Source organism: Branchiostoma belcheri, unplaced genomic scaffold (assembly GCF_001625305.1).
Source record: "Branchiostoma belcheri isolate BF01 breed outbred unplaced genomic scaffold, Haploidv18h27 scaffold137, whole genome shotgun sequence".
Lineage (NCBI taxonomy): Eukaryota > Metazoa > Chordata > Leptocardii > Amphioxiformes > Branchiostomatidae > Branchiostoma > Branchiostoma belcheri.
In genome coordinates, this window is record NW_017802791.1 from 291922 (window position 1) to 306281 (window position 14360).

Below are 14360 nucleotides of genomic sequence, written 5' to 3' on the forward strand. Positions count from 1 at the left end.
TGATGAGTATAGCATTAAAATTTCGCCAATACGTTGTTTTTTTTTCATCGCCAATAAAAAAAGTAGCACCCCCGTATACCTTGTGGAAGATCCCTGAGACAACATGGCTGACGTGTCCCAATGTTGTTGTTCCACCTCACTCCTCGCGAATCACACGTGGACTTATGTACCTATAACAGAGTTTAGATAGCAGGACATGCTAAAGAACTGTTCAACACAGATATCGAGGACAGCAGGCAAGATAGAGATTTTGGAAAAGGTAGGTAAATGCCCTGAAAATTACTCGTTCTTTTGATCGTTCGAAACTCCATCATGTTGTTGACGTTTTAATAATATAAATGCATAATTATGTAACTGTGGCCTTACAACAAAAGCTATAAAGCACAGGTATTATATTAGCCGCGGCGACTGTTGCAGGGCTTCTCTTGCTTGCAGTCTTTTACATTAGCCCTAACTAATGTAAAGACTGCAAGCAAGAGAAGCCCTGCAACAGTCGCCGCGGCTAGTATTATATATAAACTACATGCAGGTCATGTTAATAATTTTCTATATACAGTAAACAGAGATACTCTCTTGTATCTTACTACATCTATAGTATACTATATAAATATGTAACACGTTAAACTTACCACTTATTTATTTTAATTAATACCTGAATGAATTTACCTGAATTTACCTAATATTAGTAATAGCGCTCATTATTGTATCTGTGTAAGAATATGTTACGTGTAGATTAAACGTTAAAGTTATAACTTATGAATTGTCCTTTTTTATCAAAATACCTAAATTATGGATCTTGTCTTGTATGCAATTTTTAAAGAGAATATTTCTCATATTCGCATACATGTACAATCCACATACACGTAACGTTACAGTAAAATGACACTCAAGATCGTCTTCTATTATAATTTCATATTTTATTTTACAGATTACTAGGTGACAATATTGGCAAATTATTTGTTTTAAAGGAATGAAGTTATCTACATGTAAACTTATCAGGAGTTTTTTTGATGGCTATTTTGTGTCCTATGAATTAAGGCCACAGCAAGTAATTTTTATGGATGACATTAACGCGCACATTAACTTTTCGCCTGATTTTGGGAAAAAAAAAAAAGAGAAATTTCGTTGCCTTCTGACAGTAGTCAACATGCAAAAAATGGGCAAAGATGTCTGTTGCCATGCCGGAAGGTGGATGGCAGATAACTATGAAGAGAGGAGACAAGAAAAGACTCTGAATCTGATTTAATGTTTTGTTTCCTACTTTGATGCAGTGATATGTGATGTTGGCTATGTATATGTCATGTTTCCACTTCTGAATCAAAACCATTTGTACCATCATCATCTATTGAGTCAAAATTTTAAAATGTAGGAACCTTGTTTTTTTCGGCCCGCCTTGTTTTCTTTCGCCTGCTCGCATTAGATTTGGTGTCTGCGGAGGATGTCATCCATAAAATTTACTTGCTGTGGCCTAACAGTTTATTTTGACAATCTTTTCTTTAGCCACCATCATCTGCTATATGAACAGAATGAAGAAACTAGCAGCTGTCCATATAGCAAGTGTTCTTGCCCTCGTCTTGTCCTCCTTACTTCTACATGGAGGAAACACTCAAGACGCCGACCAAGGGCTTCAAAACTCCAAGCAGACGTGGGGAGGTCATACTGGAGCGTTGACCGTAGTTCCAAATGAAGAGGAAAACGGTGTAGAATCTGATGATGGTGTTGTGAGTGTGGATGTAGATGATTATGATGAGGAGGATTTGGAGGTGTTCTATCCAACTAAAGAATGGCAACAAATCAAGCCAGGTTAGTGTTTGGAGTTCAAACTTTTGATCCAAGTTTCAACACAAAAAATTCTTTCATCTAGAGCTTTCGACCAGTCATTCTGGTCTTCCTCAGTAGACTGACACAGTGAAGCTTGTCACGTGGCTTCTTTGAAGTGTGACGTCAACACTGGGTTAGTGTGAACTTGCTATTTTAGTCTTATGCATGTCATCATTCTTCTAGATTTGGTCATGTTTCAGCAAATATCATCATAGAATATCGTCTATTTAAAAAAAAATGGATTGATTTGTTTTATGTGATAGGTCACACTGATTTAATTTGATGGATGGCATCCAAGCATGCATTGATTTTCGCATGTTCTAAAAAAAATCACCTCTGACAAGGCTTTGGCCTGGGTGCCATCCTCCATGGTCCATGGTAGCTAGTGACAATAGGGAGCCAGAGGTACCTACAGAGGATGGCACCCTGGCTGCCGAGGCTCCACAGATATATCTGGAACTCAAGAAGTCATATGTGCCACTAGCAGATCGCAAGCATGACAAGGAACGAAGCGACCGAGGGGGGATTTTTTAGTAAGAGTAACACGGTTTGTAATGCTAGAATGCATTGTTGTATTGTTTTTACATCTGTCCTGGAAAAAGATCATTTTGAGAAAGACTAAATGTTGTTTAAGTAGCCACATTGGGTTCAATTTGAAAATTGATATGAAAGAGCTGGCTGGTTACATGAGGGAGCAGCTCCCTTACGTATTCCCCTGTTTAGAAAAAACCCTGTGTGCTGCAAAAGACCAGCATGTACCCGGGCTTGTCATCAAAGTTTCTACGTACTGCAAATACACAATAACAGCTAAAGTTTGTTACAGTATTCCTGTGGTTTAGCATCATCTTAACTTTTATTTCCCCGTGCGTACTAGTTTGGGGGTCTTCAGAGGAGTCATAAATTGAGTCAGAATGTTAACTTTCCTTCCTCCAGGACAAGCCATTCCCGCAGGACTTCATGTCTCTATTGACCTCACAACTGGAGAGAAACGGGCCAAACTCATGGAGGAGGAGGACACAAAGGACGAACAAGACTCTTCTTCCAGGTACCATAAACCTCAGCACCTTTTATCATTGCTCTTGTGTCATTTAAGCTGCATAATGTAACATTAGGATGATACAAAAAAATGAATTTTCTGTTCATTTCTTTGCAACCTTTCTCCATTGCACATACAACATGTGCATGTAACTACATGTACCATTCAGGAAGTGGAGGTGCCAAAATATAACACCTTTCAAGCATGTTTAAAAGTTAGAAACACAGATCTAGATAGCTAAGTATGTCTGTTTACATTCTATTTCTAGTATTTGAGGTGGCACCACGTCAGCCAGACATAAAGTGAGAACTTTGAGACAATTGTACAAATTTGTTGTAAAATGAAACAAAATTACAATCACTTGAACTTGAAATATTTTAAATTCAAAGTCTTCAACTTGAAGACTTTGAATTAAAATATTTCAGTTCAAAAATGTTAAATAAAGTCTCATCAATTAGGTATGCAGTCCTACTGCCAGAAATGTTTCTCAAGCTTCTAGTGTGCTTCCTTCCAGGTACATGAAATGGACAGACGGGGACCGGCAGGGCATGGTCAACACCAAGAACAAGTACTTCACAGCCAGCGAGCTGAAGGAAGCTCTCAAGAAATTCAAGGCCGACCAAGATGACGTGTCAGAAGCTGGGCAACAAAAGGTGTCTTAGAATTTATTACCTCCATGAAAAATGGAGGTATTGTCTTTGGTATGTTTCCGCAGTTGACATCAGTTGGGAAAGGATGATGAAGACTTTCATACACATTTAAAGGCATCCAATGCGATTTCAGAGCAGCAAAACTGGAAATACTCTGAATAATATATACTGCTTCACATTAGCATTTCATACTTTAGGTATTTAAAACTGCAGAAACAAGCACCAAGATGAGTCCTTTATTTTTGTTAAAAAATCAGCCCAGGACCATTCCAGTAACCGTTTTTTGTCAGAATTTTGGATATTTTTATTCCATGCATGAAGGTCAATATACATCGGGAAAGTGTAGTTTCAACTCAGTATGTAGATGAGTTACTAGAATATTGACTTTAAAAATAGGGTTTCGAAGCCCTAAAAACTGCATTAGATGCCTTTAATATATGATATGCAATTTGAGTTGAAACAACCTTAACTTAAAGGTCGGCTACTTTTTGGCTGTGCCAGCTGAATGTTTGAAAATGTTTAAAACATTTGGGTGTGGACACGAGCAGTTAGGCAATGGTATAGGTACAATGTGTTCAAGAGTACATGTAGGTCAGATGTGGTTGGGACATGGTTAGTAGTCAGATCTGACTCAAATTTAGCTCAAATATGATTTGATTTGTATAGCAAGGTACTATAGTAGGCATAGCCTAAATCTGGTCAGACTGCTTCCATTTAACTTCAGCCAAAAATGGTTAACGTTGGTTGGAGTTTGGGGCAAGGTTCTGAATGTGTGACGGGCTTTTTTTTAAATATATATACTTAATGTTCACCACGTAGCATGTCCATTAGGCCACTTCAAGGTTGGTTAACCACCTGAATGGCATTATCACCTGAATGGTATGACCACTCACCTGGGTTACGGGTTACCGAGTAGAACTGTAACAGCAACTCTTCTCCTCCCTGAGTCAGGAACATCATGATTGAGACCAGCCCAATTTCTAACAAGTAGAGTGAAGGACTAATTGACCCAATAGGAGAAGCAGGGGCTACGGGGCTGGTCGGACAAATTTCCTACGTCATTTTAGACCACAATGGTTTGTTCCACTTCCACTCACGTCTGTTATTTAACGTGATTTAGGTGTCCTTGAGGAGTGTCTACTAAACATTTCTTTCTATTTCTTCCCTGTAGCTGAGGGAGGTTAAAGACCAGTACCGCTCCTACGATGAACTGAAGGAAATTTTCCAGCAGATGCAGGTCAGTGTTAGAAATATCCATCCACTGTCTGCATTTTTGCAATATACATTGTATAATATAGAAAAATTCTTCCATTTTGCTGATGGACAAAAGTCATGCTACTGCCCAGTATTCAGTGTTTTTTAAGAGCTTTGATTTTTGTGTTTAGACTTTCTAATGTACCAAGGAGCTTAAAATATAGACATTAAGCTCCTTGAATATACAAGTAGTATTTTTTAAATATAAATGTTTACTAGCATTTAATTTTGTATATTCCATGTGTTCATGTCCAGACTTACATTGTATTATAAGTGTGTATTTCCGGACTGCCAAGCAACTTATTGCAGAACAAAATTTTGACAATTTGACAGTATTGCAGCACGCTGAAAAAAGTCTCTATTTGTCCCATTGCAGGTGGATGTGGAAACAGATACAGAGATCATGCAGAAACTCTTGCTGGCATACACAGAGGAGGGCGTGTCTGACGACATGAGGCTTCACGTGCTCACAGAGCTGGAGTATCACGTGCACCAGGTAGGCACTGAAAACACCTGTCTGGTCTTGTTTGTTTGTTTCACATAACCGGTAAACCGCCTCTGTAGGCGTAACACACCAGTTTTTTTTTTAACGGAGTGGTTCAATGCAAGGCCTATATGGCCACTTCTCGGCATTGAACTAGAAATATGAGGGAAACATGACTATGTCAAGAGATGGCGGTGAACGTTTGATTTGAAAGCCTGTAGATTGTAGGTTGGTGGGAAACACTTGTCAGGGAGGGAATTCCAAAGCTTGGCCGTACGGGGAAAGAAACTGTCACTGTAAAAAGATTTCGAACAAGGAGTTTAGACAGTTTTGTACGTGAAAGTACAAGCTGCGTAAGACGAGACTGTAAGGTTTGAACAAATGGATTATATACAAATGTACACAATTTTTTATAGATAAATCTTTATTGGAAAAATCATGCCCAAAAGCTAATTGCTTTTACAGTCAAAGATACTACAAAATTAATGTATTTGGTACAAAACAATAATAGAGAACAGACAACTACTGTCTGGAAAAGCTAAAACTTCTACTAGTATGCTAGCTATTATAAGCTTCTTCTTCAAAGGCAGTGGTCTGGATAATGAATAGTTCCACATTCTGCATAATGAGTGGGTTTTGTGACCTTAGTAGAAAGATAAGTCTTTTGGTGATCTTTTATAAGCCAGTTAAACCTTTTTATTGTTGTCCTATATCAGATTGACAATGCTCAGAACCTGATTGAGCTGGGAGGTTTCCAGTTGGTGATTCTGGCCCTGAATGACAGTAACAGTGACATCCGCTCAGAGGCAGCCAGGGTACTGGGAGCAGCCGTACAGAGGTAGACACACTGAAATGCTTTTTCAAATCGAGAACAATTTTGTCAGGTTGGCGAGACATAATTATTTATAGGATATTGGGACTTTCTTATACACAGCCAGTACTTCTTTTACCTTAAGGCCACACCAATTTAATTTGTTGGTTCTCGGATTCTCCTTTTCATTTTTTTTTTCTGATTTGCAAAAAAAAAAAAAGAATTCTGGTCAACTAAAAAATACTCAATACATATGTTGCCCCAAACAGTTGAAGAAAGTGCTTTTCTTCCTAGTTGTTACAGTTTTTCCATTTATTAATGCATTGGGAATTAAAATTATCATTGTTTAAATTTTAAACCGGCCTGATATGTTGGCTTCATGGCTCCTATTGTACATGTATCATTAGGGACTATAATGGGATGCATAGTCCTGTTTTTATTTTTTACTTTTTTGCCCTGTCACATACTTTTCTGAAAAAATCCGAGAACCAACAAATTAAATTTGTATGGCCTAATTGCATTTCAATGCCTATCTGACGTCTTCCTCAGAGTTCCTGACTGGAGTTCTACTTCTAAGCTTGCAGCTTTATGCTACATTCTCCCACGGCAAAGTCTTTTCCGCGATAATGCTACCTTCGTTGATACAGAGTCTCTAACAATATCCAGCCTATATATAGCTACCGTTTGTACTCTTTTGGTGAGAAGCAGAACTCCAGTACTAAGAAGCTCTGAATCTGAGGAATGTGTCTGATAGACATACAGTTGGAATATAAGCTAAAAGAAGCACTGGTTGTGCATTTGAATTAAGAAAATCCCAATATATTACACTGAAATGCCATTTCCTATAAAGGAGAGTGGTGTACATACATGTAAGGTGTCCGGAACCCATAGATCCCGGATTTGAATCCCTTGACAAGACCCAATGTTGTGCACTTGGAATAAGTGCTGTACACGTCTTTTCCTTACTTCACTCCAGTGAAATTGAGTACCTACATGTCTAGCTTTGGCTGGGATGCCCCTCGAATAAGATGTTGATTTTTTTTTAAGCCAAAGGCAATTATTATAGACAACCTCTACCTTGGTATGAATTGAATGTACAGTTAATGTTTTTTTTCATACTCTTTAACTTTATTTTTCCACACATTTTTCCAGTAATCCAAAGGTACAGATCGAGGCCCTGGAATCTGGAGCGATCCCAACTCTAATCCGATTGGTTGCCAGTGACTCGTCTGTTGCAGTGAGAAAGAAGTCTCTCTACGCCCTGTCCTCTCTCATCCGACATTTCCCACTGGCTCAACTCAGGTAGTGTCACCCATGATTCTCCTAATGTCTTAATGCAGGGCTCGAAAGACTGGGTGCATGTCATTGTGCACCTTACTGAACCCCAAATTGGACCTGTGTACCCAATTTTCTTTTCGGGGGGTGCACTGGTGCACTCAAATATTTTAAAGGTATTTTTATACATATCAAATGTATATAATTTATGTAGTTAACAAAATATTCTTGGCATGTAAGTGTCAGAAAAATAATAAAATCTTTGTTGTAGTACATTTGTTTAAGATTTTGAAGTTAGCTCGCATTTCAGATTCAAGCTCAGAAGAGGAGCTGCAGTAAAATCTGTAAATATGGTGCACCCTAAAAAAAAATTTGTGCACCTAATTTGGTGGACTTATTCCCAAAAATGAATTTCGAGCCCTGTAATAATTATGCAATAATTTTAGGGAGGCAAAACGGGGTTTTCAAAGTCAGTTTTCTGGTCATTCCATTAATGTACATATATAAGTTGAATCAATTATATTCCTATCTCATTAGCATACTGATATCTGTGAGGCAAAAATGCTATTATAATGTTGCTGATGGAAAACAATCATTGCGTTTTTGTACTCTATATTGGGTCTTGTTATTTATGGGCGGTACCAAAAAATGAAGGGACTCTTCACGTAGCTTGATTTTGGAGTTATAACGATTGAAGTTTGAAATGATGATTGAAGAGAGTGCTTATGATATGGCAGTCAATATCAATATTTCTACAGATTTCCTCATTGCTGCCTTGAAATTGTTGAAGCTGAACGGTGCAGGGTCAGGGCCATCCCCTATGTGCATCAGCTCAGTTTTGGACCAGTTGATACTAAGGCCAAGCTTTGAGGCTTCTGCATCAAAAACTGCCAGGGCATCCCTGAGTCTTTGGGGAGTGTCGGCCAGCAGGGTCGTATCGTCGGCGTACTCCAGATCTGCAAGACTGTATCCGCCAAAAGAGACTCCAGGGACGCACTCGGAGACCTTAGACATAAGGTAGTCCACAACACAGTTGAAAAGGTCGGGGGCAGCAACACAGCCCTGACGGACTCCGCTGTTAATCTGGAACCACTCTGAGTTCTTGTCGTTCACACGGACGCAGCTTTCTGCATCGCTGTATAGCAGCTAAAAGAGGGCGATGATCTTTGGAGAGACACCGATGGTAGTCAGTATCTTCCACAGGGAAGCATGGTCCACCGTGTCAAAGGCAGCACGCAGGTCGACGAAGGCAATGTACAGATGTCTGTCCTTCCTATACTCGCGGGCCTTTTCAATGACTAGACGGAGGGCCGAGATGTGATCGATCGTGGATCTGTTGGGCATGAAGCCGGCCTGCTGTGGGCGTCTGCTGCTCCGGATGAGAGAGGTTGCTCTAGCCAAGAGGATGCGGGTGAAAAGCTTGCCGGGGATGGAGAGGAGAGTAATACCTCTGTGGTTACTACAAACCAGCTGATCACCTTTCCTCTTCCAGAATGGTAGAATAATCCCTCTTCTCCAGTCCTCAGGAAGTCTCTCCTGGATCCACACATGGTTGATGATTTCGGTTAGCCACTTGACGATATGGTCTCCTCCGGCCTTCAGCATCTCTGCTGTGATCTTACAAATGCCGGGGGCTTTCCCATTCTTCAGCTTCCTTAGTGCGGTCCTAACCTCGTCTGGGGTGACAGGAGGGGTTGGAGAGTCCGTGTTGGAGTCGTCAGCAGCATCAGCAGCATCCTTGAGGTCAGGGTCCTCAGGGACAGGAGGATGGTTTAAGAGCTGGCTAAAATGTTCTCTCCAGCGGGTGATGCAGTCTTCCTCGCTGGACAGGATGTTGCCTGCGGTAAACTTCGTGTCCACCTTCAACTACCTCGGGTCCACAGTCTCCAGGACAGGTGATCTGAAACTCGAGATTGACCGGCGGCGTGGACTAGCAGCAGCGGCCATGCAGGCGCTCTGGAGACCGCTCTGGAAGCACAGACACATCTCGCTAGGCACAAAGCTACGTGTCTACAATGCCGCGGTGGTCTCAATCTTGCTGTACGGAGCTGAGACCTGGCCACTCAGCAACACTCTGGCAGCTAGACTCGACGGCTTCGACAGCAGATGTCTCAGGAGGATTCTGGGAGTACGCTGGTTTGACCACCTGCCTGGCACCGAGCTCAGGCAAAGGACCCAGCAGCCTCCTGCTTCCCGTGTGGCAGCGATGCGCCGAGTCCGCTGGTACGGACATGTCCTACGACTCCCACCCGACCACCCTACACGGGCTATCCTGAACTTCAGCCCCCAGTCTGCTGGGTGGAAGAGACCTCGGGGGGCCCCCCGCACCCGCTGGACAGACGTCCTGGCCAAGGACCTGGCCCTGGTCAACATCACCCCTGAAGAAGCGCAGGGGGTAGCCCAGGACAGATCGAGATGGAGGGAGGTGGCCCGCCTAGTAGGCTCGACGCACATCGTGCAAGAGGACTGAGTGAGAGTGAGTGAGTGCCTTGAAATTGCAATGGATGTCTTTAAGCCCCGCTAATACATCAAGTGTTGTTGGCCATACATTGTATCCTATGCAACTGTTGTGCAAAAACTTGGCTATATACATGTACATACCTGAATGTGGCCTCCCAAACACTGCCAAACTCCCCCAACCATGGATAGGAGAGCACGTCAGCAGAACGTACTGCACCTGCGTGAAACCCATAGCATTTCGACAGAATGTCTCATATAAGGTTGTATTCACTCATATAAGGTTAGCATTTCGACTGTAGTTTCCAAATGTCATGTCGGAAAGAATATCCTCTGCAACAGGCAAAATTCTGATGCAATGTTGACCAAAAACCCAACGAAAAACGCGAAAATACGGGGTTCTGCGCAAGCGCAGTACATTCTGCCAACGTGCTGGATAGGAGTATACATGGGGAGCAAGGTCAGCTGTGGTTGGCTGGTGTTTGGCCAAGTTACACCATACAATCCCCTCCACAGTTTGCAAACATTAATCAAATGAAAAACCCAAATACATTTCAGAAGATTGAATAACTCTGAAATCTTCCATTTCTTGTTTTGTGTGGAAAGGTTTCTTCAACAGGGTGGTTTGAGTTGTCTGGCCAGGTTGTTTGGAGACCCGGATGCCACGACTCTCCGCATCAAAGCAGTGACCCTGCTACATGACCTGATGGTGGAACAGGTGGGTGTAAATGTATTTAGTGTAGTGTAGTGTAATTTAGTGTAGTGTAGTGCAGTGCAGTGTAGTGCAGTGCAGTGTAGTGTAGTGTAGTGCAGTGCAGTGCAGTGTAGTGTAGTGCAGTGTAGTGTAGTATTATAAGTGCAGTGCAGTGTAGTAGTGTAGTGTAGTGCAGTGCAGTGCAGTGTAGTGCTGTGCAGTGTAGTGTAGTGCAGTGCAGTGCAGTGCAGTGTAGTGCAGTGCAGTGTAGTGCAGTGTAGTGCAGTGCAGTGCAGTGTAGTGCAGTGTAGTGTAGTGTAGCGTAGTGTAGTGCAATACTGATACCAGCTCGCCGCTTGCCTCTGTCCTGTGGGTTGATGTTATGAAGTGTAAAGATTAAGTAATGACAATAGCTTCTGAACAGTTTTTTGTACCTTCCATACTCCCTAAATCTGAGTGGTGTACGTAAAATCTGTTTGGTGCAGGTAACTTTCAACGATACCTGTACTACTACTAGTGCTTGTATGCAGAAATACGCATTTTAAGCCATAGATTTCAAAAGCATGCACTGTGTTCTATGCACATGCATTTGGTTGACTGTTTATATCTGTTTCTATCCTAATTGATGACTACAGGTCACTTTGTCAAATTGTTCAAGTACATGTAAAGGTCTGGGCTTGTACATAAATTCATGTACCAGAAGTATGTTTACTTGTACCTTTAGGTTAGCAGTTAGGTACCCGTGCATGGCCAGCACTAGCGTAGTGTGACCTGTGTTAGTTTCTGCCAATGAATCAATCAACCCTTCAGCCTTTGTCAAGTAAACTGAACCACTGACTCCTTGATTTATTCTTCTTAATGTTTCATATCTTTTTTCAGAACAATGCAGAATACTTGAGCTCAGACAACCCAACAAATATGGAGAAGAAAAATCAATATGAAAAGTATGGAATTAGGGCTTTTTATACTACTTCTAGTTCTCATTGCATTTTTTCTCTGCCTTAAAGACATGTCTTAAAGACTATAAATGGAATGCAATATCAGGACAGCAAAAGTGGATTTGAATTCAACTTTCTGGTCATTCTTTTAATGCGGCAACTTCTGTTAGTCTTTTCCTACAGCATACTGATAAGGCAAAAATACAATGACTGAAAATGGCATGTTTTGCATCATAGGATGGTTTTACAGTATAGTATTACATGTACATCGTATATTTGAGGGTTAATGACCCACCCGGAGGTGAATATGCGCGAACGAGGTGGCTTTATTCGGTGGTTATAGCAACTGACAAGGCCTTATCACACCATATTCACCGAGAAAGGGCGGGCCATTAACGCTATTATCATATACCTTACACGATAGCCTATCCAAACTGATGCAGTGAAGAGTGACACAATGTACAATTTACCCCTTGCACATGCTGAATAGAACATAGAACATTGTTCCATCTGGAGTCACCTGAGGACACAGGGTAGAGTTCACGTTCTAACTGGGTCAAAGGCAGGGAACAGGTGTTCTTATAGGAATCACCCGAGGTCATTGGAACACAAATTAAGTTATTTTTGGATTTTTTAGAACTAGAGCCGTGTTCTATTGGGTCACCTGAGGTCATATGCGGTTGATTATTGGGTTGTTTAATGTATGGATTGCGATGAATAAATACCCGATTTTGACTCTATTTGTGACATTATGGCAACATAAGGAATGTGGAATGGAGCCTTCTGATTGGTCAACGTCACCCGGCTATATGATAAAGTTATTTATTGGTGGCATGAAACAATAAAATATGGAAGAGATGGCATAAATATCAATACCAGACGTATTTTTTTCATTCAGAATATTTTTACCACCCTGAAATTGCCAGTAAAATCCACAAGGAAAATGTTTTTGAGCCATTACAGTGTATTTTTTTTCTTTCTTACCTCCAGGGTTCCTCTGTTACAAATGCTGGTTGAAGCTGGATGGTGCCAGCTCATCCCAACTCTCCTGGACAGCCCAGATCACGACACTAGAGAGAAGGTCCTCCGTGCCATGATCACCCTATACACCCCCTGTCAGAGTGACTACAAGTCTGCAGAAACAGAGGAGCATCTGTCCGTGTTAAGGGGAGAATACCAGGCACTTGTGGTAGAAGAAAAGCAAGAAGATAGCGGGGATGGTTACTTTTCACTGCTGCTAAGTCTTGTTGATGAGATTTCTACAAAGATGTCATCATAAATAATGTGAACCACCACTCAAGAAAGTACATTGAATTTTACATATTATAACAGAGCAGCATCTGTCCGTGTTAAGAAGAGAATACCAGGCACTTGTGGTAGAAGAAAGGCAAGAAGATAGCGGAGATGGTTATTTTTCACTGCTGCTAAGTCTTGTTGATGAGATTTCTACAAAGATGTCATGATAAATAATGTGAACCAGCATTCTAGACAATACATTGAATTTTATAACAGAGCAACATCTGTCCGTGTTAAGAGAAGAATACCAGGCACTTGTGGTAGAAGAAAAGCAGGAAGATAGCGGAGATGGTTACTTTTTACTGCTGCTAAGTCTTGTTGATGAGATTTCTACAAAGATGTCATCACAAATAATGTGAACCACCACTCAAGAAAATACATTGAATTTCATATATTATAACAGAGCAGCATCTGTCCGTGTTAAGAGAAGAATACCAGGCACTTGTGGTAGAAGAAAAGCAAGAAGATAGCGGAGATGGTTACTTTTCACTGCTGCTAAGTCTTGTTGATGAGATTTCTACGAAGATGTCATCATAAATAATGTGACACTCAATATAGTTTGTTCAATGTGTTTCCTATGAACTGTCTAGCAATTCATAGTTTTTGGATGAAAACCTGTTCAAATATACAATTTGTAGATTCTGTTAGTCACTGAAGAATGTAGTGGATGCTGTTTGAAGCCACAGTTTCTAAAATCTGTCCAGTTTCTTAAACAACAGTTTTCTTGTGTATCTATCTGGATGTCTAACCTGCATTGGAATTTGTACCATGTGTTTTCTTCAATATTTACTTCATTAATACTGTGCCTGTTACCAGGATAATTCTTTTACTTTGCAAAACTTAATACATAAAGCCACAGTTTTAAGAATTTTGCTGCATGTTCCAATTGGAAATGCAGATACAAGTTGTATAGAGAAATAGGCTTCCATGTGCGTTAGATTTGGAACAATACATTTCGACATTCTTCCTATTTGTGTATTACAATTTATCACCATGGTAGTAAATACCAAACAGTTAAAATATAATGCCATCAGTTTGTTACTAATTTAAACAATATACCTGCATTTAAGCTCCCTTGCAAAGGTCAATTGGTTTGCTGCTGCTGCTTTTTTTTTATTTTGCAATTAAGATTACAAAATTGTGTATATGTTCAGACTAAAAATAGAGAAAACGAAAAAACAAAGTTTATATGTTTCCCCAAGAGCTAGACTAAGTGTTTAGTCATTTTAGCTGCCACTGTTGCAAGTGTAGTCGCGGACAGGTCTGCTATAGGGTTGGTTAGAATTTAGTCCAAGTAAAAGACAAGCATTACCGAACTCACCGCTGTTGACGAAATACAAACGTTGATTTGAAGTTGAATACGAACCTTTTATTCCTATTAGAGTTAGTATTACAAAACCGCCGATTTCTATATATCTAGTGTATAAAGTCCCGAAATGTCCAGGCACCCCAAACCATTGCCATAGCAGCAGTAGTTTCATTAATCCCTGTAAACACCTCACAATCTATGTTCCTTTACCTATGTCGAATTTTGGGCCTCCGTTGAAATCAGCTATGTAATGTAGTTCTTAGGACTACCTTGATGTTTTAAAATAAATAAGTAGATGAAAGATATCCTCCGATTGATGAATGGAATATTGTTGG

At 40.6% G+C, this 14360-nt stretch overlaps 1 protein-coding gene across 1 annotated transcript; it reads left to right on the top strand.

The window, feature by feature from the left end:
• Positions 1-74: 74 nt before the first annotated feature.
• Positions 75-14263, top strand: LOC109464357 (nucleotide exchange factor SIL1-like). The gene is made up of 11 exons (XM_019761305.1): positions 75-259; positions 1501-1803; positions 2755-2866; positions 3372-3510; positions 4679-4744; positions 5138-5257; positions 5962-6083; positions 7209-7358; positions 10395-10506; positions 11362-11426; positions 12411-14263. The coding sequence occupies exons 2-11, from the start codon at positions 1518-1520 to the stop codon at positions 12697-12699; spliced, it is 1461 nt and encodes a 486-aa protein (XP_019616864.1). The 5' UTR covers positions 75-259; positions 1501-1517; the 3' UTR covers positions 12700-14263.
• The last annotated feature ends 97 nt before the right edge of the window (positions 14264-14360 follow it).